Here is a 25760-nt window from a genome sequence, read left to right as displayed (position 1 = left end):
TAAACCAAATGAACAAATCTCATTTTATAAGTACAAAAGCAATAACCCATTTTTCTTTTTCCGATGTGGGATTCTATTACTTCAACTTTTCTTTGGTTTTTCTTCTTTTCAAAACCAACATCAACAACATGCAGATAAAATAATATGAGAAAATCATTTTTTTTGCTTGCAAACGGGATATTTTATTTAGTTAATAAGGTTTGTCAAAAAATATACAAGTTGGAACTGATCTATGATAAACAGTTCCACAAGCATCTCTATCGAGAATAGTGGTAACAAAAGAGGGAGATGCTTCAAAAACATAAGGTTTGTTGATTTCTAGATCATGTCTTCGCCATTTTCTTCCATAGTTTGTCAGCATATCCGCAACCATATTAGCTTCTCTAGGAACGTGGTCCACCATCGGTTGTTACCTTTTGCTTTCAATTGCCTTAAATATATGTCATATCTTTCAACACAATTTTTGATCTATTTTTTAAATTTAGTGTAGTATTGAACTCTATGCTAAAGTAATATAAAGCCTCCATTTGTAAAAGTAATAAAATTGATTGTGTTAGCAAAGTAACGAAATGAGCGAAACCTTAAGCCAAGCGGTTCTATGTGGGGCGATGCGCTGGTTTAAAATAAAAAGAAAACATACATATACCAGGAGGGTTGAAATTTTTGCGAATTAAGATTCAACCCTCACCGCACCCACTCATTGTCATTCCTAGATGTGGGGTGACCAAGTCAACTACTATTGGCAAACATGGTTACAAAACTTACAAGTTCGTACTATAGTTATTCTTAGGTCCCAACATGTAGAGATAATTACTTGCGATCACATAGACTTGCGTGTCTGTTTGGTAAATTTTTTATATATGGAGCAACGAACAAAACGTATTAGTAAAATTCATCAAAATTTTCCAAATTTTTGTATGACCATCTAAGTCACATTTATCAAATCTATTCTTGGGTCACATATAGGAACGGTTACTACATTTCAAACTAAAACAAAGAGAACCTGCTCTTGACTATTCTTAATACATGTATTACTCTGACAAGTGACAACAACCATTTTAGACATTTCATCGGAAATATTATGAGCATTATTCCTTTTCTCAACTTTCGTGAAAAGTGAAAATAGACACTTGTCTTCTAAAGTATCTAAATCATTCTCAATAAAATCATAATTCACCTTTTGGTATTTTATCAAGAACCTTGTGAGCATTATTCTTGCTCCCATCTTTCATGAAAAGTTCAGCTACGAATGTGTCTTCCAAGGCATTTATGTCATTATAACTCTCACTTTTTTTGTTTGTAAAAAGCAAATTTAAAAACACATGCTCCAAAACATCACGAGGGAAATGATTTGGTTCATACGTAAATGTTTGACTTTGTACCATTTTGTTTTGAAGAATATCGATAGAGAGGCAGAGTATAAATGTCTTTTAGTTAATAAATGAGAGCAAGTGGGTCAGGTAAGGCAAAGTAGTACTAGTAACCCAGAAAGTAATGTCTTTCTAATTCCGACCTCTTACTCCTCTTCACCCAATGTCCATTTGAGGAAAGGTTGGTATTTGGTATCTAATGTAATGAATCATTCCGTAGTCACTGAAATATCTACTTTCAAGGCATAAGAATTTTCATTATAAAACTTTTATCTTATTTACCTTAAATATTTTGCGTGTCTAGTCTCATGATGGTACCGTATGTATTTAAAATAAACTTTTCATATTATTTAGCTTAACTTCCATCTAAAGTTTGTTAGAGTAAAAGAGAATTTATTATTTATATCACTCTATTTAAGCATATATCACTCTTACATTAAAAATTATTAAAATTAATCTTCAGATATATAAAAATACAAGCTTTCAAGTGATTAAAAAAATATATAATTAAAAATATGTAATTCAGTAGTAGATAAATCAAAATATCAATAAACATAAAAATTAGTTAAATAGATTCATAAATAATAATTATATTTACATATTGTAATTTTTAATAGAAAAATATGAAGAATTATCGTAAAAATAAGGAGTAGTGAATGTTATTATACATAATATTTAAAATAATATGAAAATAGTGTGAAATTGATGTATAAAAAGAATTTAAAGAAATATCTTTGTCATTTTAATTATTTTATCTCAGAATAAGTTAATAATTTATCTTGAAATTACTATATGACCTAAAAGGAGGGAGAGAGAGTTTATCTAGATATTAATTATTAATCTCAAAATAAATTATTTTGAATTTATGGATCATAATTTTTATCAAAATAGTCTGAACTCTGAAGTGAGGAAGAAAAAATTGGGACTTGTTTTTTTTTTTTAAAAAAAAGTTGAAGTGCATATACAGCCCCTGAGCTCCATCTTCCACAATCGACCGTTTTCTCCAAGTTCATCATCTCCATCTTGTGCCTAGGGTTCGAATTGGTATTATCTGCACCGTGCGACTGCCTAGGGTTTCTATAGATGCATTTATAAAAAGCCACAAACCCCTTACGTTTGCCTTCTTTTTCCAATCTTAATGTTTGTGTAAAGACATAATTTCCTTTGCCTGTAGTTGAGTCAGTGCTCCCTTGCCTGCGCAGCTTCACCTGAAAACAGTGAGAAAGAGTCTAGAATTGTCAAAAACAGTGGTTTGTATTCTAGTTATACAAGGGCAGCTGGCAAGTACTGCTAATAGGAGAATTGAGCATTTGGTGCTAAATTTCACCTTATCATCTTGTTTTAAAACCAAAAAGATTATCTTTTTGTAAATTTACCTTACCAGCTTGATGGTTCCTGAATTGCATGTACTAATTATAGTGATAAATTATTTTAAGAAAATGCGGGGCGGGTGTGGAGAGGTTTAAAGTTTTTTTGGGAAAATGACATGAATTAACAAACATATACAAGTTAATTAATATACGTAACTATAGTTTAAGTTAATTCCCACTCACGACAAACCTTTTTTAGTAATTAATATGCATAGCTATAGTTATCCAGAATTTGTATAATTAAGCTCCTTGTATAAATTCAGAATTTGTTGGTATATATTCAGAATTTCCTAATTGATAAATTCAGATTTTCTATATGCTTACCCTACCATGTATATAATTATAATATTGATATATTTGATTTGTATAAGTTCTGAAAAATTCCTAAAATGTATAAATACAAAATTTGTATATACTTACCCTGTTTGTATATTGCCAGTGAATTATACAAACAGCTGCTATAACTATAGTTACGAAATGTAATTACCTAAACTGTAGCTATTTCGGCCTGTTAAGATTTTTATAGTAGCTATTTGTGAAATTTTCACTTTCAAGTTTATCTGGGGCGGGTTAAATTTCACGGGTTAAGATAGAACCTGCCCCGCCGCCCCATTGCTAGTTTTTAAAATTTGAAAGCTACTTGTAATGATGTTTACTCGATAGCTTTTTTCTTTATTTAATATGTATTCGAAAAAAATAGTTTTTAAAATTTGAAAGCTACTTGTAATGATGTTTACTCGATAGCTTTTTTCTTTATTTAATATGTATTCGAAAAAAATAGTTGTTATTGATTTAGTTTGGTTGTTGTTGTTGTTGTCTAACTTGTTAATTTAGTTCTTGTTGCCTTGAGGTCACTGTCAACTATAGTAGACTTTTAGCCAGCTTACTCTAATCCTGAATACTGATGTCTACTCTCTTTCAGAAATGTATTCACCAAATGAACATACTCCCATTGACGCACTTGCAGAAAACAATCTTCAGGTTCATAGCAATACTACTTTATCCAATTTCCACTTTTTTGTAGTAAATATTTTGTTTAGAGAATGTAACTGCTTTTGGTTGTTTGCTCCTGGGGAAATTCATAGCCATTCTTCGTGCTGCACAAGGCATCAAAGTCTTCAGAGTCTACTGCAATATCTCCTGGAAAACCCACCAAAAGAAGACTTGACTCTTCACCAAAAGTATCATTAAACAATGAAAACATGAACGACAAAGTGAAAATGGAAGCTTTCCAGTGTGTATGGTCAAAAATTGAATCCAAGATTAAGGTTCTTCTTTCCCAATTTTGTTTCCTGAAATGTTATAGATATTTTCGTTAGTCCAATTGAGTGTAAATTAAGTGATGCTAAATTGTTTGTTTCTTGCTGTTTGAGAATTGAATTTAGGATGTCTTGAGGAGTATAAATGCAGATGTGTTTGGTGAGATAGGACGATGGGTTTGTGAATCTTTTAATGAAATTTGTTCGTGTAGAGGGCCTGTTGATCCATCAAAGTCAAGTCTTCCATACCCTTTTGTTCATAATGGTGGTTTAGTTAAAAAGCTCTTCACTGGTCTGGTCTTCACCAGTAAGTTCATTTTTCCATTTCTTTTGGATGTTTAGATTGCAAATATTAAACTATGCTGATGGTAACCAATATTTGAAATCTTCTATTTTGTTTTCTAAAAATAATTCTTATCTCAATTCATCCCATAAATTTTTCGTGTTTCTTTTCAAGAATGTTGTTTAATTGTGTGAATTATGGCTAGACCATCTAACCCTGATTTCCAATTCCCAACTTTACATGCGCTGTTCTGGTGGATGACAGTTGAGTGTTGATAATATTTTATCAATGGCTAGTGGTTCATGTGAGAAAAAATTTTGGAGAAAAATATTATTGAATTGTTTTGTATTTGCATTATTATATTGAGACCCTACTAATAGATACTACATTACAATCTTTTTCCAAGTAGGATTTTCTATATTATTCCTCTTCCTACTAGGATGCTATATACTATTCCTATTCCTACCAGGATTCTAACCCTCCCCCTTGGCCAGTTAAGGTCTATCACGTTCAAAAGTTGAAAGTTGCCGAGATGAGAATGTTGAGATGGATGTGTGAGCTACCAGGAGCGACAAGATTAGAAATGAGGCTATTCGGAAAAAAGTAGGAGTAGCCTCGGTGGAAGACAAGATGTGGGAAATGCGACTGAGATGGTTTGAGCATGTGAAGAGGAGAGACACAGATGCCCCAGTGCGGAGGTGTGAGAGGTTAACCATGGATGGTTTTAGAAGAGGTAGGGGTAGGTCGAAGAAATATTGGGGAGAGGTGATTAGACAGGACATGACGCACTTACAGCTTACCGAGGACATGACCTTAGATAGGAGGGTGTGGAGGACCCATATTAGGGTAGAAGGCTAGTACATAGTCTCGTTATTCTTTCATATTAGTAGGTGCATTAGCGTACTATAATTTCTTGTGCTATGATTTTTGTTATTATCCATTACTTTCTGTAGTTTGATTACTCTATTTTATCTGTGTCGTTCGTTATTTGCTTTTCCATATCGCTTTGAACTTCTTTGCCTTATCTGACCTCTTTTTATGCTTTTATTGAGCCGAGAGTTTCTCAAAAATAGCCGTCCTATCTTGGTAGGAGTAAGGTTTGCGTACACTTTACCTTCCCCAGACCCCATGTTGTGGGATTTCACTGGGTTGTTGTTGTTGTTGTATTCTGACACACCCCCTCAAGCTGGAGCATTCAAGTCATATGTACCTATCTTGTTACAGATGTAATTAATATGAGGACCGGTGAGGGACTTGGTGAAGATATCTGCAAGTTGTTCACTTGCTTGTTATAGATGTAATAATTAATATGAGGACCGATGAGGGACTTGGTGAAGATATCTGCAAGTTGTTCACTTGACTTTACAAATTTTGTAACATCTCCTGCGAGTATCTTTTCCCTGACAAAGTGACAATCAATCTCAATGTGCTTAGTCCTCTGATGAAATATTGGATTTGATGCGATATGAAGGGCTGCTTGATTATCACACATAAGTTCTATCTGATCGATTTCTCCAAATTTTAGTTCTCCAAGCAACTGTTTGATCCAAACTAGCTCACAAGTTGCTACAACCATTGCTCGATATTCTTCTTCTACACTCGATCGAGCAACCCCATTCTATTTCTTACTTTTTTAGGACACCAAATTACCTCCTACTAAAACACAATATCTGGTTGTAGAACGTTTATCAGAGGGTGATCCTGCCCAATCAATGTCTGTATATCCAATGATATGCTCATGACCTCAATCCTCGAAGAGTAGTACTTTACCTGGAGCTGACTTTATATGTCGCAAGATGCGAACAACTGCATCATAATGACTATCACATGGGAAAGTCATAAACTGACTTAAAACATTCATAGAAAAAGAGATGTCAGGTCTAGTCACTATGAGATAATTCAACTTTCCAACCAACCGCCGATACCTTCCAGGATCACTGAGTGGCTCCTCCTGTCCTGGCAAGAATTTAGCATTCGGATCATAGAAGTGTCAATGAGTCTACATCCCATCATTCTTGGCTCCTCAAGAATGTCTAAGGTATATTTGCGTTGAGAAATAACAATATCTGATTTAGACTGAGCAACCTCAATACCTAGAAAATACTTCATTCCGCCAAGATTTTTAGTTTGGAAATGCTGAAAAAGATGTTTCAAATTAGTGATACCTTCTTGATCATTGCCAGTGATGACGATATCGTCAACATAGACCACCAAATAAATACAAAAAATTGGTGCAGAATGCCGATAAAACACAAAGTGATCAGCTCCACTATGAGTCATGCCGAACTTCTGAATTATGTGCTGAGCTTACCAAACCAGGCTCGAGGAGACTGTTTCACACCATAGAGTGACCTACGCAATAGACATACAAGGCTATTAGAGAATCAGAACTGGACAAGCTATGGAGGAGTTAGGAGACGTAAGGTAGTAAAGGCCTTGTGATCATATCCTACACCAATTGTTTGTCCGGTAATACGGTCATGCATGACAAAAGGGCCCTCAAGAAATAGTATGCCACATTTTAGGGCATAAGTCACATGGCTGACCGATGTAAGATTAAAAGGACAACCAGTGGCATAAAGAACAAAATTTAAAGTGACAGAGGATATGGTATTAGCTTGTCCAACTCCTTTTGCTTTGGTTTGGTTACCATTGGCTAAAGTGACAGTGGGAAGAGACTATGAGTAAACAATATTTGATAGAAGTGATTTATCACCAGAAATATGATCAGAAGCGCCAGAGTCCACAACCCATGATCCAAAAGCAGGAGATTGTGCAGTTGAGGCTACTGGTAGAGATATCTACTTGCTTGCTCAATTCTGAAGATACTCATTATATTCCTCTTCAGGTAAATAAACCCGTTTATTACTTGTGATGTTAGATTGAACAACATGCGCATTTTTGGGTGGTCGACCATGCAAAGAATAACATGTTTCATGAGTGTGTCCAAGCATATCACAATAACTACACTTAGGTCGAGAATAACATACATCACGGGTGTGTCCAAGCCTATTACAATAACTACACCTAAGTCGAGATCTTCCAAAAGGACCTCCCCCTTGTCGATTCTTCATGGACAGTAATATTTGATTGTCTGATCTCCTCATTATGGGTTCTGACTTAATTGAAATCAATGATGAACGTTTACAAGAAATTGTATGGAACTGCTGAAAAAAACATCGAAAGAGGTCTTGACAGATCTTACCGGAAAACTGACAGAGGTCGCCGGGTTATTAGATTTAACGACTGAAAAATGATCAAAATATGAAAACAAAAGAAAAAAAAGAATTACATGGGTAGGGTCGGATGATGACACAACCCTACTGGAAAAGAGAAGCACAACACTGATAGAAATAGACTGACGCAAATCAGACCTGACAGTCATCAGAAATTGATGCACGGTGACCTGTCTGATTGAGTTTCTCACCAATGCTTTGATACCACGTGAGAAAAAATATAGGAGAAAAATATTATTGAATTATAGTGTAGTTTCATTATTACATTGAGATCCTATTTATTGAGATCCTATTTATAGATACTACATTACAATCCTTTTCCAACTAGGATGCTATGTACCATTCCTATTCCTACTAGGATGCTATATACTATTCCTATTCCTACTAGGATTCTAGCAGTTCACTCGTGTTGATCTGTACATTCTTGGATTATTTGCAGAGAATATTGAAACTGTCGATGACATATTAACTTTTGCTGAACTCGGTTTAAGCTTGAAATCTCGTGGATGCTATGTGGCTAATATTTCCTCCTTGGATTTTTCTACCAAGAATGGCATTGGGGGCTGTCTTAGAACATTTCTGAGACAATTGCTTATGGTTGACATTGAAGTAAGTAGACAATTTAAGTCTATAATTATGCACATATTTAAGTAGAACTAAGTCTCGTGTGACATCTTTGTTGTTATTCACTATCATTCTTGTTTTTGATTCTAAGGCAGCTGATGTTTCGCTCTTAGCATCATGGTATAGTGACCATGGCAAGTATGAGAAACCAGTGGTTGTAATTATTGAGGATATGGAGAGGTGTTCTGGGGCTCTCTTATCAGATTTCATCAATATGTTAAGGTACTGTAATATATTGTCAGCACATCTCCTTTTTACACCATAGCTATCTACTTTTCAAGCATAATTAAAGCAAGAGTCGCTCAGAACTTCTTCAAGATGGTGTATTTTACAATTTTAATTATGGAAAAGGGTCATATTTGCCCCTTTACTTTCAAATATTATTCATATTTACCCTTCGTTTTACTATTGAAATATAATTATCCCTACCGTTATGCTTTGGGCCAAATATACCCCTTATCCGTTAAATGTCCGGGTCCCAACCTTAAAATAGACACATAGAGATTTGAGATTAATTTAAAGGACCCATCCCACTTTTGTTTTCTAGTTAATTTTTTTTACTACAATCTGGTTTCTGCAGGTATGTGTCATTAGAATTTCGGGAACTTAGCGATCTGATTCGAATTTTGTGAAGTTTTGTTGGTTGCTGCCTGGAAGGTTTCTCTTTCAGTATTTGTTTTGGCTACTGTAGATTTGTTTAAAATAGTGGATAACAAGTCTGTTGTTACTGATATAGTCCCTGCCGTGTCCAAAGCCACAGAATATAGACTATATGGTTCTAATTATTTGGAACCAAGTAAGACTTTAGTCACCAATTTCAAAAAATTATTTGGGATGAAGTTAGACTATTGGGTTTATTTGCGTAGTTTTGGAAATATGGTCATTTGGTTGAAGAACACTTACAAATGAAACTAAAAGAGCCTATTTGGATTGGCTTATTTTAAGTGCTTTGAAGTCAAAATAGCTTTAAAACACTTTTGTAGTGTTTGGGTAAAATTAAAAAGTGCGTATAGGCACTTGTTTTTAAGCCAAGAAGACAAAAATAAGCCAAAAGTCATAAGTAAGAATTCCTTACTTGTGGCTTATAAGCCAAAAGCTATAAGCCCATCCAAACAGGCTCTAAAATAAACATAGATGAGAGATGATGCATGATTACTTTTGCAAATTAGAAATCCTATTGATAGTGAAGTTGATTTGACTACGCATTGCGAATTTGTCAAAGGATTAATGGATTATTTCGAATTTTTATATTCTAACAAAAAGGGAATATGTCTCGAGTTTATGATGTGTTGAGAAAGGGGATTAATTTGTCTCTGCTTATTTCATGGACTTCAAGAACTCCTATGAGGAACTGAATATACTTCTGCCATTTAATACCAATATCAAGAAGCAATAGACTCAGGAAGAACAAATGGCCATAATGAGTTTTTTAATTGTCTCCCTTTTGAATTTGAGACTGCTAAATCTCAAGTTCTTTTTTTTTTGAAATTGGTAAATCTCAAATTCTTTCTAGCTCCAAGATTACCTCTCTCAAGGATGTCTTTATTAAGTCAGAGAGTACTTCATTTTCAACAGAATATTCTTGTTGTCAAAGAAGGAGGAAATGATATAGGAAGAAGGTACGACCATAACGAAGGAAAGAATTAAAACTATAGAATCTAGTAGTGACATTTGTAATCATTGCCATGAGTCAAGCTATTGGAAGCATATCTGTAAGAAATTTCTAATCACAATCAGTGTTATCAAAATAAAAAATAAATGGCCGTTGGGGCTTTAAGCGCAAATAAAGCGTGATCTGTACTGAAGAAAGGTGCAAAGGGAGTAAAAAGACAAATATATATGTTTAGTCCAAGTCAAATAATTATAAGCATGAATGACAAATATATGAACAAAGAAATTTAAAAAGTTTACAATAAAGTGAAATATTAATTGTTTTGAGCCTCGTTTCAGAGCTTAAGCATGCCTTTGACAACACTGATCACAACCAAAGAACTCAATCGGGTCATGTTGCAACTCCCAGTCCATCTTCTGATAAAACAACTCTTGTTTTGGTTGACGAGTTTGTTGAATTCTCTTAGTATTAGGAATCGCTAAAGGAATCCACTTTAAGAGCCCGTTTGGATGGGCTTAAAAAAAGTAGCTTTTATGTATGAAGTGCTTTTAGAACTTTGAAGTGCTGAAAGTTATTTTTATAAATAAGCAGTTGAGTGTTTGGATAAAAGTGCTTAAATGAGGAAAATTATGTGAATTTTAGGGTTAAAAGAATAAAAAAAGGTAGTTTGAGAATTTAGTTAAAATATAAGGGATATAAAAGTAATTTTCATGGTCAAAGAAAATGACTTTAAGCACTTTGGAAAAAAAAGTTAGGAATCCTAATTTTTCATTTTTGACTGACTTTAAGAACTTTATGGCTTAAAGTCAGCATTAGACAAACAGGTCCAAAAGCTAAAAAGGGGCTTTAAGTTGATTTTGACCAACTTAAAGCCAATCCAAACGGGCTCTAAGTCATTGTTGCTGACTCAGGTAAACCATGTTTCCGTCTCTAACAAATGGGTGATCAATTTTGGTGCCTTGTATTACATGGCAAGTAATCCAGTACCCTTGACAAATTTAATCCCCTTAAATTACCGTTTTTAGTGATCATAGCTGATGGTTCAACATATAACATTGTGGGTCCGGTATAGTTAAACCAACCTCCTTTATTATATTATTATTTGTCTCAAGTCTATCAAAAATTGTCTTTAATATAATCTTTGTAAGTAAACATACTAAATGTCTAACTTATTTTATCGCATTCTTTACTGATCGTTGTTTTGGTAAAGGATATGTATCTGATAGTCTCTACATCCTTAATGAGCGGGTACCTCCATCGGTTGTTGGCTTCAGTCCCGTGTCACCATTTGGCTCATTTCTGGTTAGGACATCCTTCCTACGTATATTGAAAAAGCTTTGCCCTCAATTCCAAAATGTTTCTTCACTAGAGTATGCGTCCTGTTAGTTTGCATAACATCATCGTGTCTCGTTAAGTCGAGGAGTTATAAATGAGCTAACTCTGCTTTTGAATTTGTTCATTCTAATGTATACCAAGTTCAGTTGTGTCCAAAATTAGGTTTAGGTATTTTGCTACCCTTGTGGATAATTTTTTTGTTATGACTTTGATTTTACTTCATGAAAAATCGTTTTGAAGTATTTTTCCACTTTTGCGCCTTGGAGGATCCAAGCTGCATTCGACGACATTTTTGAAGTGTCAAAGCAACATAGGTGAAAACTCAATTTACTACAGGGAACATTGACATGGTATGTAGCAATAAAGGAGCATTCTCACATTGAATGTCTTGTAGATGAGGATTAGACAATCAACTACTATGTCTTTGTTGGTGGAAACGTAGTATCATGCAGAAGTAAGAAACAAAATACACGGTCCAGTGCAAAATCCTAGTATAGAGCTATGACACAATCTACGTGTAAAATTATGTGAACATCATCTTTCAAATGAAATTCGATTGAAGCATCTAGTAAAAACTCTTGGTGTGACAATCAAGCTTCTCTATAAATTGCCTCAAGTCTAGTATCATGAAATAACCAACATGTTGATGTTGATTGTCATTTTATTCTTGAGAATATTCCCATTGGCTACATAAAGACAACACGGCAGCTAGATGATTTGTTCACTAAGGTGTTGACCAGAGCTCGAGTTGATTACTTTTGTAACAATCTAAGTATGATCAATATTTATGTTACATCTTGAAGGGGAGTGTTCTAGATGGACGTGGACGTCCTTTGGTATAATGTACATAGTAGCAAATATTACTCCGTCCGTTCCATTCCATTTTATGCGACACTGTTTGACTTGGCACGGTGTTTAAGAAAAAAAGAAAGACTTTTAAAACTTGTGGTCTAAAACAATTCTTAGATATTTGTGTGATTGTAATTCATTTCATTAAGGGTAAAAGGGGAACTTTTAAATTAAATTGTTTCTAATTATAGTAAGGTAACACTTTTTTGAGACGGATTGAAAAGGAACAGGTGCCACGTGTAATGGGATGGAGGGAGTAGAATATTCAGATTTATTATTTTAGTCTCCCTTTGTTAGAACCCACTGTATACTTATTTATACTGTACATCTTTGAACAAGAAACAAATCATTCTCCCATACCTGATCTACTACATATATCAAAGCTATGTGAGTGGCAATAATGCATACTCCAAATTAAAAAATGGAGTTTTCTGTTGCAGTGCTGACAAAAGCTGGAGCAAAAGTATAAGGCAGCAAATCATGGCTATGCGTAAATTATCTCTAATTTGATACATTTTAGTTACCTTAAGAAAGGGAAAAAGCTTTTCTTAGTTTGGTCAAGGGAGGAATATGCTTGTTTTAGGGATAGAGTTGTTTTAATTGTACTTGCTACAAACAAATTGTTTATGGTGCACGTATTGACTGCATGATTTTGTGGCCGAGCTTTACCTCAATTTCCTTTTCTATTTTAAAGTTTCTTTACCAAATTATATTAGCTGTTCATATAAAATCACTTCTGTAGTATGATTCTTATAAGTAATGTCTGCTTTTATCAGTGAATGGTCTGTTAAGTTTCCAATCATCCTAATTGCTGGTGTTGCTACAAGTGCTGATGCTCCCAGAAATGTGCTCAATTTCCATGCACTTCAATATTTGTCTACATCAATATTCTTCCTGAAAAGCCCAGCTGAAAGGTTGGATGCAATCATTGAGGCTGTTCTAGTAAAAAATTGTGCTGGCTTTAGTGTTGGCCACAAGGTGGCGACTTTCTTGAGGAACTATTTTTTAAGACAAGATGGAACAGTTACTTCATTTGTTAGAGCCTTAAAGGTCTGTAACATATTTTTGCTTTCTTGTAATTATACATTAGAACTATACCTGTCATGTGTGTTTCAGATCTGCTTGATTAGAAATATGAATGTATAAATGTACCCAATCATATACTTACAAGTAACATAATGGTTTCTCCAGATGGCAATAGTCCAACAACTTTCCATCGAGCCTCTTAGCTTTGTGCTCAAGCTTTTAGTTGATGAGGGAGATGGTAAGGTGAGAACTACTTCTCAAGCTTTACATTTGTTGGGTTCTATTGTATTTCTGTTTGGTTGGTGTCTAGGTCTAAATGGGGGATCAAATATTTCTTTGAAAGAGATAAACTTCTGCACTCTTGACTTCTATATGATTTAGTCTATATATTTTCCTAGTTCTTCAAAGAGCCTTTCGTAGTTGTTGAGATTGAATAGGTGAAACATCCCAACTTAGTTAGAATGTTTCAGGCTGCGACCTTAACCAACTTACAATTGCAGGTTATGTCCATGATGTCAGATTGTCACTATCCAAGCTATCCCCCCTAGACGTGACATGTAGAATAGGATCCCGAAAGACCCTAAACAAGCCACTTGACATAAGCATGACACTAAAGAAAGCAACATAAGTAAGTAATTTGCAAAGTGGAAGATAAGTCTCAAAATAGCTATCATAATAACTGATAATGTGGAAGTCCTACTAAGTCTGACATAGCCTCTAATATCATAAGTGTGGCATAGTACAAGCTCTAGCTCATGAAATAATCTGAAAACAGAAGAAGTCTGAAAGAAAAGACATAAAAGAACTCATAATGTGTCCATGCCCTCGAAACATGAGGACTCACCAAAGCAGTGTACGCCGATAAGATCCAATACTAACCGTGGTAGTGAGATGGAGCGTCGTGACCAATGTTATGAAACAATATAGGCAAAAGAAGTATGCGATCAGTAGTATGGAATGTACTGAGTATGGAGAATGTGCAATGCATGAGATAAAACATAATAATGCAATGACTAAGCTAAAACATGACAATGCTTTAAAACATCGTTAGAAACATGAAACATGGTCAATGCAAAAATCATAAGAAAATCATAAGCTTGACATAACATAATTGAGAATCATAAGTCTTTGTGAGAGATACCGTTAACCGACATAAACCATGTGAGCTATAACATGGAATTCAGTGTCTTCCCCACACCGAAAAGAGGTTGTCCTACTTGCCAGGTAACTTCCCCACACCGAAAAGAGGTTGTCCTACTTGCCAGATAAGAACCATGACATGAGCTATATGTGGATCCATTAGCTTAAGCTGATTTGTCAAATTGGGACGTCCTATGGGGCACACAAAGTTATGGGACTAGGGGATTGCTATTAGAAACCCTGCCTCTACTAATGGGAGAGCCTCTATCCCAAAGTCCGCTCGGTGCTAAGTAAACTCTCACGGAATATCATACATACCATATCGTAAGCATTGCAAATGGTAAGAATTTAGTAGTACCAAATTCATCATAACATACTTAAAATCATAGAATAGCTCCTTTCAACACACCATGGTATCATAACATATTCATAAAAGTACACTTATCTAAGCATCTAAATCATGATAAAACATATTCATAAAAGTACCCTTCATGATGAGAATGCTTCACTTTGAAGCAACCTTACTTTCATAACTTGATACTTTATCTAAAAGCATCCTTGAAATCATAGTTTTTTCAATTCATGATGCAGGCTTAGTTCTCAAACATAGTTCATAATCATAAAATAGGCATAATGCATGGGCTCAAGAGAAATTCATTGAAAGCATGTAATTAAGATCAAAACATGCATAACAAGATCAATAGGAGTGGCCAAAATCATAATTGATTGAATCCAATGCATAATCATGAAAATCCTAGGTTTTTGAAAGACATCATATAATGAAATTGAAGATTCTTTGGGACTCCATGGATGGAAAAAGATCCATGGATGAAATTCCACATATCTTAATGAATCCTAGCCTTGAAACTGAAAGAGGAGACTTGAATCCTTAAACCCTAGCTTGATTGGATAAGAAGACCTTGAGAGAGAATTTCTTGAGAGCCCTAGGGGTTTTGAGTGAATGAGGGGGAATGGGAGAATTTTGAAGAGTAAAAGTAGTTATAGGTCTTAGGAATAGGCTTAAAACGACATAGCTTAGGGGTTAATTGGGTAGGAAATGACAAAAATAATCTTGGGAAATAACTGCCGGAGGTCCTACTTGGCGACTTCAGTCGAGCTCGCCGATTCGATCGACGAGTCGCCTAACATACTCTGCATCGCCAACTTTCCTTAAGTTCTAAGAAGGAATCTCTGATCTTTTAGGCAAGATCAGTCGTGCTCGCTGACATCAATAGGCGAGTCGCCGATTCCATCTTCTCTCGCCAACTTGGCTTCAACTTATGACAGGACTCTCAGAAAATTTCGAAGAGAATCCATTAGCTCGCCGAAGTCGCCAATCCCGTCCTTCCTCGCCAAACTTGCTCGAGTCCTGAGCCAAACTCTCTGAATATTTAGGCGAGCTTGTGTGCAATTTGCCGACGCCGTTTCTTGAGTGCTTTTAAGACTTGATTCTAACTTAGAAATTTTCTAGGGGTTACACAGATACTATGGAATGATAGTTAAGCCATTTTGACATTGATATTCTGCTCTAACATGTAGTATTAGTGGTTGTTACATTCGCATGGTTACCATGTGAAATCAAGTTGCATCATATAAGTTACAACTTCGTATAACTATTTTTTTCCTTACGTTTGTTAAACCTTTACAGAGGTCATGGTATGAGGAACTTGCTAATTTGCCAGAGGAATTGATTAAGCATTCTTTTGAGCTTCCATCTTACAGGAAATATTTAGTAAATCGGTTTGTATCATAATATGTCCCTTTTTAATGATTAAATATTGAACTTCATATTGGAGGAGAATCTCTTTAAATAGCCCATGAATCATCTTACCAGGAATAATCATGTAGGACTAAATGCTATGAGTCTAGGCCATGGACTATCAGAACTGCAGAGGCTGCAGGAACTATGGAGATCTCGCCTTATGGTAAGGTTTTATTTATTCATTGGTTCTTTACGATTAATGTAATTCATGCCGGTTCCTAGTTCTGGGCTTCTGGCAATGATAAGATTTGGAAAATTATTCCACAACTTATCAGTTGTCAATGCACCGTGTCTTTTTGTAGGTTCTTTACTACTTTGGTATACTTCTTGTTTACGGCCGATTTTGGCCTTGTGATTAGTGAAATTGTTTACCTGAAAAAAAATGCTCCTGTTAAAATTTCTCAATAACTTAAAGTTGGAAAGGCTTCATCATTTTTTAATTAATAAATGTAGCTAAATATATCTGGAAGTACTTGGAGCCTCCTTCAAATTTTAAGGTCTGACAGCTAATATCTAATGAATCTCTTTGTTTTTCTACAATTGTTTGTATTTGCTGCCTGAATATTATGGACATGCCAACTTATGGCATTGAATGAAAAAGCTAGTTATTTGTGCAATATGGGAAAGATTTTTATGTCCCGACTAAATTATTATTTTAGTGTTTACATGAAGCTGGACGGTACCATAAAGTTGCATTGTTGGACTTGTATTTGGAGGCAATGGATCCTGAGTTATACAACTCCAGGTTATCTAATCATGGCTGTGATAGAGCAAAAGATAAGAGCTTGTTGTCAAATAATGATGGATTTTTCAAGATACAGAAGGCTGAGGTTACCAATCAAGTCATCCGCAAAATAAGGTAGTTGCAAGTCTTAGCCTTATTTCTTCACTCAGCATTAACATGTTCTTTACTTCACCTGGAAAGTAAACTAAGAAATTTCAGCAGACGGAATTTTATTATAGTACTTCTCTATTCATTATGGCTGTGAGGAGAAAACTACTTCATCCATAACTAGATTCTTTAGTGAAAATGGTGTTTGCAGGAAAACTGAAAAGGATTCAGATGATTCCTTGTGTTAAAAGTTCCTGTATTTTTTGTCTTATTCCTCCAACCCTTCTCCCCCAACCAAATGTTGCACATGATGCTTGAGTTTTTGGTGAACCAGGGATCTACCAGCTGCGAAGCTATCCCAGTTGCTTAAGAGTTGGGAGAGGCTCACCAAAGGGACAATTGAGGTATAATCACTGCCATTTCATTTTAAGGGGAAAACCCTTTATAGTAGTTATAGGTAACAATGCAATTAGGTTTGTGTACATATGGGTTTTATTTTTAGAGGAATAAATATGGAAAAATGTAATTGATCAATGAAACATGTTAATACTTCAGAAAAGGAAAATTAAATACCCGCTCACAAAGGAAAAAAATGGTCAATAGAAGAAGCTAACCAAATGTACTGTCAATCAGAAAGCATATGAAGATGCAAACATATTTTATTTTGGAGTTTAAGGAACTGTTTTCATGGTTAGGAAAGTCTTCAAAAGTTTTCCCAGGTCATGCAAGCCTTAATGATCTTTTCTTTCTTTCATATCTTTCCTCATTTAGCTTAGGTCTATGGAGGATGCATCTTCCCCAGAAAGAAACTCCATGACATAGGATGCCGAGTTGCTAATTAAATAACAAGAGGGAGAGATCAAAGAAAGAGAGGAGGTAGGAGGGAGCTCCTGAGCTGTTTTCATCAATAACAACATACTTAATGTATTCCCACAGAGTAAGGTATAGGGAGGGTAGAGTTTACTTTCCTCTACCTCAGAGGTGATTTAGAAAGGCTGTTTCCGATAAACATCCTAAGCTCAAGACAAAAACAGACTAGAAAAAGATGTAATGGAAGTACAAGAGACAATAGGTAGTAACAAAACAATTGATAGTAGCAGAACAATACTATAACCCTATAATACTACAATCGAAGTACAGGAAACAACAAATATCAACAAAATCAAAGAACAAGAAACTACAAGCATAGCACTATGACTACTAGTAAGGGCACCAAGCCTATGCACTCCTACTTACTAGCATGGACGCACTCCTACCTACTAATCTTCTACCCTAATTCGCGTCTTCCACACCTTCCTATCTAAGGTCATGTACTCGGTAAGTCACAATTGTGGTAGTTGCTATCTAATTACCTCTCCCCATTCCCCAATACTTATTTAGTTTACCTCCACCTCTCTTGAATCGATCCATAGCCAACCTCTCACACCTCTGCACTGGAGCATTCATGCATCTCCGCATCACATACCAGAGCCATCTCAAGCTCGCTTCCTGCATTTTGTCTTCCATTGAAGTCATTCCCACCTTGTCTCGAGTATACTCATTCTTAATCCTATCTCTCCAAGTAAACCCACACATCCATCGCAACATCCTCATCTCTGCCACCTCCATCTTCTGAATATGAGAGTTCTTGACTGGCCAACAATCTGCCCCCATATAACATAACAGGTCTAACTACCTTTTTGTAGAACTTGCCTTTAAGTTTAGGTGACACCTTTTTATCACACAAGACTTTAGATGGGATCCTCCATTTCATTCACCCTACACCAATACAGTGAGTGACATCTTGTCTATCTTTCCATCTCCCTAGATAATAGACCCAAGATACTTGAAACTACCTCTCTTTTGGATGACCTGTGTATCAAGTCTCACTTCCACGTTAGCCTCATGCGTCATCTCACTAAACTTGCACTCCAAGTATTTAGTCTTGAACCTGCTTAGTCTAACCCCTTTAGACTTTAGGGTCTATATCCAAAGCTCCAACTTAACATTAACTTCTTTGTTAGTCTCGTCAATCAGAACTACGTCATCCGCAAATAACATAAATCATGGCACTTCACCTTGAATTTGCCGCGTCAATACATCCATCACCAAGGCAAATAAAAACAAGCTAAGGTTTAATCCTTGGTGCAACCCCATCAACATGGGAAAGTGCTTCGAGTCTCCTCCCACTATTCTTACTCGGGTCTTGAATCCATCGCACATGTCCTTAATCAACCTAGTGTACGCCATAGGTACGCCTTTAGCCTCCAAGCACCTTCATAGAACCTCCCTGGGGACTTTGTCGTAAGCCTTTTCTAAGTTGATGAACATCATGTGTAAGTCCTTCCTCTCCCTATACTGCTCCACAAGACTCCTTACGAGATGGATGACTTTTGTAGTCGAGCATCCTGACATAAATCTGAACTAGTTCTCAAATATAGTCACGATCCTCCTCAACCTAAAACCGCCACCCTCTCACAAACCTTCAAAGTGTGGCTTAACAACTTGATACCTCTATAGTTGTTGCAGTTCTAATGGCACCCTTTTTCTTGTACAATGGAATCATCGTACTCCATTTCCATTCTTTGGGCATCTTTGCCGTCTTGAAAATGACATTAAGCAACTTAGTCCTGTTGGCAGTTTTGTTTTCCACTTTTCTAAATTTACCCGAACTGAGGAGTGTTGTCATTGGTGCGCTTAAGTTCAGAAGCGAGGCTCAAAACATGTTGAGCACTTTGCCCCGCTTAATGTGTGCTTTAGTGTTGTATTTCCTTGTGAATGAGGGTTTCATGAAGAGGCGACACTAAACAATTGGTATTTCACTTTATCGTAAAAAAATTTCAATTTCTTTGTCCATATATATATTCATACTTATATTTATTTATCTTAGACTAAACATAACTATATAACTATATAACTATATATATATATATATATATATATATATATATATATATATATATATATATATATAGTTGTACTTTTTTTATTTTTGCTTTTTTCACTAAAGCTCATGTTTTTTTCTTTGACAAAAGTATTGTTGTATTCCTCAGCATTAAGAGATGCTGACCACCTTCAAAACTTTTTACAAAAAGAGAATAGAGTCTAGATTTACAAAGCTCCTAAGACATCTACAAATTCATCCATTTCCTCTATACAGTTCTCCTTGCAGCAAAAAAATAGTGTAACTAGATATCTCCATTTTACATCATGAATGGACTTAACTTTGTCTTGAAAGCATCTACCATTTCTTTCTTTCCACACTGACCACCAAATGCAGGAAGGTATCATCCTCCACTTCTTTTGGCTTTTGCTGCCACCTCTTCTGATCCAACATCTCAACATGCTTTATTTGCACTTTGCGAGTAAATTCGAATGGACCATAGAGCTTTTTTGTGCTTTTTGCTTTTGATAACACTTTTGAGTCTAATTTTTACAACAACATACCCTGAATAGTCCCACAAGTGGGTTCTGGGTGGTTGTGGTGTATGCAGACCTTACTCCTACCTTTTTGGGTAGAGAGGGTGTTTCTAATAGAAATTAGTTAATCCCTTAGTTCACATCCTATCTTAAGTCTGTTTCTTTCAAATATATCAAAACCATATAATTTGGCTGTCTGTGTTTAGCCAAACGTAGTAGTGCACCCTTTATTCTCTATATATAGAAGCCGCTTGGGAAGTAGCTGGCAGTTGTCCTACTAGCTTGCCTCCCAAGCGCTATATTGGTCATTCCAGGTACTACATCTACTTTTTCCGTTTTAATTTATTTATTTTATTTTTCTTTTTAATATATTATATATTTGAAAATTACGTAAAAAGTACTATAAGTTACAATAATTAACAACTTAAAAATTTAGAAGACATAAAAAATTTAGTTGACTCCTGAATTTTATCAGTGCCACATAAATTAGGATACAGGGAGTAACATATCTTATTCGAAAATTACATAAAAAGTAATATAAATCACAATAATTAACAACTGAAAAATATCTAAAAATTTGATTGACTCTCCAAATTCTATATGTGTCGCATAAATTGGAATGAAAAAGTAATATATATTGGGCCCGTGCTAGCGCGCGCTCCTGTATCTAGTTATTGACAATGGTGTATGTGGTAGAAGGGCATACTTTTTTTTTTAGAATGGTAACTTTACTTCTCTATATCCACACGTATACTACAACAAAACGTAGTCCCCCATCACAAAAGTTGTCACTTTACAGAATCCTAGTAATTCTAGTTACAACCAGTCAATTGCATCAAAAGCCTCTTCTGTACCATCTATAACTACTTGTTTACACCAAAAATAATAAAGGCCTAAGCAGTCTGTCTTGATCTTGTGTATATTGCTCTTTTTGCCTGCAAAACACCTCTGGTTCCTTTCTTTCCAAATAGTCCACCATATACATGCCGGGACCAACTTCCATCTCTCCTCCTTCTTCACTGCATTCCCATCTCTATTCCAGCTTCTTGACACTTCTTTAATTCTCCCAGGTTTCACCCACCTGATCTTCCTCTTATGAATGAACATGTGCCACAATTGGTCTGTCCATTTGCAGTGCAAAAAGAGATGCTTGACAGTCTCTACCTGTTCTTCACATAGGTAGCATCTAGAGCAGAGGTTGAATTTCCTCTTGTTCAGGTTTTCATGAGTGAGAACTGCTTCCTTTGCCAATAGCCAGGTAAAATAGTTTACCTTATAAGGCACTTTGGTCTTCCAAATCATTCTCCATGGCCACCCTATCTCTTGTGTATTTGTTCATGTCTAGTCTTTGTAAGCTGACCTGACAGTAAAAATACCTTTGCTATCCACCTTCCACACCAAGCTGTCTTTCTCTGCAGTAAGATTGAAACTCTGAGGGACTGAATTCTGAAAATCTGCTACCATGGCCATTTCCCAGTCATTGAGGTTCCTTCTAAGATGGAGATTCCAACCTTGTCCTGTCCATAAATCTGCCACAGTAGCATCCTGAAGTTGGCATAAGTTGTATAGCTCAGGGAAAGTAGCAGGGCATAAATATATGACTCACATTGTATGAATGATTGAATGGATGTCCTTTATGTCATAAATCTAACTTTTAATCATTTTGTTTTGTCTTGAACTTTAAAACACTATTTTCTAAGTCCTAAGGCTTTGATATCATGAATATGGTGGATATTTTTGAGAGTGCTATCTTTGCAGCTATGGTGTACTTGGGTAAAATGCGACATTTAAGCATTTAAGACTGCCTTGAGTGTTGCGTTCCATAGAGTTTTGTTCATTTATCTGTCATTTACAATTTGTGTATAGTGGTCTGCAACCATCAGACTTATTGATGAATTGGAAATCTCTTTTCTGATTTGCTCCTATATGTTAAGGAAATGAGGATATATTACTGCTTTCTTCAAGAATTGATTTCTTTAGGTGTCCTATAGGGTCATGTACTGTCATGTGCTAATAGGTCACTTTTGGGTACAACAACTATTCCTTGATCCCAAGCAAGTTGGGTATATGAATCGACTCCTAGATGCGGGAAAGCCACACTTAGAATACGTAACTCTTGGATATGATTGTCCAACATGGCATTTTCTGGTATTAATGATTTAAATTGTACTGCAAAAGAAACCATATCAATCCATATTATTTAGTCTATGAACGATCTACCCAAGTACAATAGCTCATTCTTCTTTCATTATTGAGCTTCTGTGGACAAAACCCTCCTTAAAAATAATTGCAAGGGACTGCAAATATTGTATCTACAATATTGCCTTTCAGGTCCAGATTCTAATGGGCCACTAATTCTGTTGTCTGAGTTTCTGTATCTACAACCAAGAAACTTCCAATAACCTTGTTGTTTGACATCATTTTCTTCACATACATGTTTTCTTTAGCATAGTAACTAGTTAACAGGAGATTTGTGCAGGGAACTGGGACTTGACAGCAGCGGCATAATGCCATATAGGGATCTATATATAGATATAAAATAACAGATATATGTGATGAAAATGCAATGAGTATGATAGAGGTATTCTTTCCTATTTATATGTTATGAAGCTAACACAAAGATTGAAAGTGCTATCCTATAAAAGCAGATTATGAAGCACACGTAAATACCTTATTTCTCTAGAAGGTACTTGCTACGCCTTATTTTTAGCTGAAGTGAAAAGGAAGAATGAAGCATCTTATTTAAATGTTGATCCTGCTACTTTAACTTTCAAACTTTTTTATCATGGTGATTGAATAAGATTTCAATGATAAGTAGGTTATTGAATTGCCTCTGGGTTGAAAGGCTACTGGGAAATCTCTTCTTACAGCGGAAATCAGATATTTGGATTGACTTATTAGCTTGATTTTCCATGTTTATCTTGTAGTTAATTGCCTAAATTTTCTGATACTTCTGCAGTGGTTTAATCTTACCATTTTACATGATGCTACAGCTTACATCGAGTGGATTCTGATATACTGCTGTGCTTAGTCATTTTATAACTCTCTGGTCATTGCTTCAGGTTCATGAGAAGATTATGGAGCTACAGTCTCAGATGGTATCAGAGGATGTCAAAAGCCACAAAGCAGAATTAATTGATATATCAAAGTATGTCATGAATTCATAATAGTATGTGTTCTATCCTTGCAGCATTGTATGGATAACTTGACACAGTTTGTTGAGTTGTAAGATTTTGTTTCCGCTTTCCGGCATGTCAGTTGTCCTTGGGCTAGATTTAATATATAGGAGTGCCAGTTATTGCAAGATAGTTTTATTAAGGTTGTTATAGCCATTGGGTTAGCATCTCTTCTAATTTTTTGTCTGCTTGTTGGAATGCCATTTTCCTGCCAAAAAGAGTTTCGCACTGTGAAGTCCAGATGGCCAATTTAAGTCCATTAATCTGCTCTATAGATTTTGGAACCTTATGGTTGGTGACTTGTGGTGAAGGTTGCGAGGAAAGTTATGTGTATAAGCAAACCAAAGAGGAAAGAAAAAGTGGAGGGGTTAGTACCCTCCATGTCAGGGTTTCCACCCATTGGATGTATATAACTTGTACTCCACCTAAGGAAGTAAATGCATTAATTTCCTCCCTTACCCTTCCACATTGTGGAACCAAATAAGCAGAGATACTTTGATACAAGTAGTTGTGATTCTTCTGAATATATCTTAGAGCCCGTTTGAATGGGCTTAAAAAAAGTAACTTTTATGTATGAAGTGCTTTTAGAACTTTAAAGTGCTGAAAGTTATTTTTATAAATAAGCAGTTGAGTGTTTGGATAAAAGTGCTTAAATGAGGAAAATTATGTGAATTTTAGGGTTAAAAAAATAAAAAGGGTAGTTTGGAAATTTAGTTAAAATATAAGGGATATAAAAGTAATTTCCATGGTCAAAGAAAATGATTTTAAACACTTTTTGACCAACTTAAAGCCAATCCAAACGGGCTCAATCTTTTTCTTCAATTGATGATGTTATGACTTGTGTAACAGGAGACATATCAATCGACGCTGTTTAAATGTGGAGAAAGATGCATGCACATCTAATGACAAAGCTGTGACTTTAGCAGGTCAAATGATAAGGTAGGGGCACATAACCCGTAGCTTCTACCTTTCTGTCATCGCTGTGCTTGATAATGTGAATAGTGGAGGTGGATTTCTGCTTATCTTGCTTTCCTTTCTGACCTTTGGAGGAAAAAATCCTTTGTCTAACTACATCATGGTCCCTTTCTTTGATGGCGTGCCAGATAGGAAACTATTCTTTTTTCACTCTCTTTTTAAGCAGAATATGTTCTTTAGCCAGCAGAAGACCCTGAATTTGTATAAATTTACCACACATTTGCTTTTAGATGATGTGTCGGCTACAGTTCAGGTTTTGTAAAGAAGCATGAAGAATGCTTGCTGATCATTTGAGTAGAAGGCGTAGGTGCTAGAATCATGTCAGCAATGAACATAGACATAGTGATACTCTAAGATTGAACTTTTGGGGCATGATACAAAGGAAATTAAAATCCTATTCTTATGTTATAGCTGATTTAAGAAAAAAGGAAAAAAAACATTTGAACAATGTAACACTCCTTCAGGTACATACTTTGTCACTTCCATAGGTTGTAAAATAGCTCAAAGTATGATAAAGAACTGTGAATATACGTGTAAATCTACAAAGAGAATCCTCCTCCTCTGCCCTCTTATTTAGGACTTGTTAGAATGGTAAATAAAGGATAGGGAACTTGGTGTTTCATGAATGTTGTGTACTGTTGTTAGAATATCATGAGAATTATTTGTAAATGTAGGCTGGAATTGTCTAGATTCATTGTTATCAGAATAGAAGAATATGTTAGGATAATCCATATGATATTCTAGAATACTCTTTTGCTTGATTGTTCAGAAATAATTACTTCAGAAATATAAAGAGTGTTCTTTTTTACGAAAAAAAAACTCCTATACAGAGAATCCTTCTTGAAATAACTGAACCTACTTTTTACAATAAAAATATGTCCCTCTTGTAGTGTCAACAACTAAGTTAATAAGGGTCCATAAAAAACAACATCTCTACTCTCACAAGGTAGGGGTAAGTCTATGTACACCACCCTCCCAGACCCCATTCGTCGGATTATACCGGGTATGCTATTGTTGGAAGTGGAAGAAGGAAAGAAGGAACATGCAAGCTCCCTTTAGCTTCAAAAACATGTGGCTAAAGGAAAAAGACTTTGGAGATAGAATAGTTGTTGCGAAAGACTTTGGAGATAGAATGATGCATGGTAGAACATCTGTGACATTACATGTGATCTATTTTTCCTACTCGCAATGAAATTAAAGTTACTATATTGGGACATAAAGGTGTGGAATAAGGAGGTCTCTCTAAGGGTAGAGGTGTAGATGAGGGAACTAATAGATGAGTTGGGGAAGGTGGAGAGGGTGAAAGAGGTGAAGGAACTAAGGAGAGAGAAAAAAGAGGAAAGAGGAATGGAGGAGTTAGCAACATTGGTTATACCTCATAAGACTAGCTTGGGGCATAGATCGAGGACATTATGGTTACAGAAGGGAACTTGAGTAGTTTTTTATAGGGTACTAATGGCGAATAAAAGGAGAAACTTTATAGTCTATGGAAGTAAATGGGGTGCGGTGTAC

General features: G+C 35.5%; 1 protein-coding gene across 1 annotated transcript; it reads left to right on the top strand.

Moving 5' to 3' along the window:
* Positions 1 to 3602: 3602 nt before the first annotated feature.
* LOC129870784 (origin of replication complex subunit 3-like) lies at positions 3603 to 24267 on the top strand. Its single transcript, XM_055945646.1, has 13 exons — positions 3603 to 3721; positions 3826 to 4008; positions 4126 to 4306; positions 7958 to 8127; positions 8234 to 8364; positions 12715 to 12988; positions 13130 to 13207; positions 15753 to 15844; positions 15939 to 16029; positions 16526 to 16725; positions 17033 to 17102; positions 23160 to 23245; positions 24123 to 24267. Exons 1-13 carry the CDS (start codon positions 3665 to 3667, stop codon positions 24214 to 24216), a joined length of 1707 nt encoding a protein of 568 aa, XP_055801621.1. The 5' UTR covers positions 3603 to 3664; the 3' UTR covers positions 24217 to 24267.
* The last annotated feature ends 1493 nt before the right edge of the window (positions 24268 to 25760 follow it).

The sequence above is a fragment of the Solanum dulcamara genome, chromosome 10, assembly GCF_947179165.1.
Source record: "Solanum dulcamara chromosome 10, daSolDulc1.2, whole genome shotgun sequence".
Classification (NCBI taxonomy): domain Eukaryota; kingdom Viridiplantae; phylum Streptophyta; class Magnoliopsida; order Solanales; family Solanaceae; genus Solanum; species Solanum dulcamara.
Note: the sequence above shows the minus strand (reverse complement) of the source record. Positions and strands in the feature narration are given on the sequence as shown.